Consider the following 578-nt stretch of genomic DNA (forward strand, 5'->3'; position numbering starts at 1 on the left):
GAAGGGAAACCTGCAGTTCAGTGCACCAAAGCGCCTCTCCAGGTGACAGAAAAGTGGTGGAGAAAGGGCGTAGTTGAGAAGCCGTGACTACAATGAACAAAAAGTGAATTTCTGGTCATTCAGTGGATACAGGAAAAACACTGGAATTTGTCATTTTGTTTCTGTTGACTTCAGCTTTCGCTGGGTATGGGTTGGTTAGACAGGCAAGGTCCCTGCTATCTGGCTTGTATCTAATTTTACCTCCGATGGATCAGCACTTCACGCCCATTCCAGCTACCGATAAACCATCATTCGGGATCGGTGCGCAGCCGCCCCCGAGGGCCCGGCGTTCAGCAATACCAAAGAAACAGAGAGGAGAAAACAAAATGCAGGCGGACGTGACTTCCAGTGGGGAAAAAACAATTAAGTAAAGGAGGTGTTGGAGAAAACAGGTTGTTTCCAAACTAACCCCTGCGGAGTTATGGGCAGACCTTGGACGTGACCTCTGGGAGGTGGCGCGGGGAGAGCGGGTGAAGAGGGGAACCGGCTTGTTTCGGCGGCCGATACCGGCGTGAGCAAGGCGTGCGCTGCCTCAGCAG

General features: G+C 52.2%; 1 protein-coding gene across 1 annotated transcript in view; it reads left to right on the forward strand.

The window, feature by feature from the left end:
- The first annotated feature begins 245 nt into the window (after positions 1-245).
- Positions 246-578, forward strand: part of PM20D2 (peptidase M20 domain containing 2) — a 17,223-nt gene continuing 16,890 nt past the window's right edge. The window contains exon 1 of the mRNA XM_035895563.1: positions 246-377. Coding sequence (XP_035751456.1) covers positions 246-377 — 132 coding nt within the window. The remainder of the gene's footprint in view (positions 378-578) is intronic.

Source organism: Egretta garzetta, unplaced genomic scaffold (genome assembly GCF_000687185.1).
Source record: "Egretta garzetta isolate BGI_Z169 unplaced genomic scaffold, ASM68718v1 scaffold76, whole genome shotgun sequence".
NCBI lineage: Eukaryota > Metazoa > Chordata > Aves > Pelecaniformes > Ardeidae > Egretta > Egretta garzetta.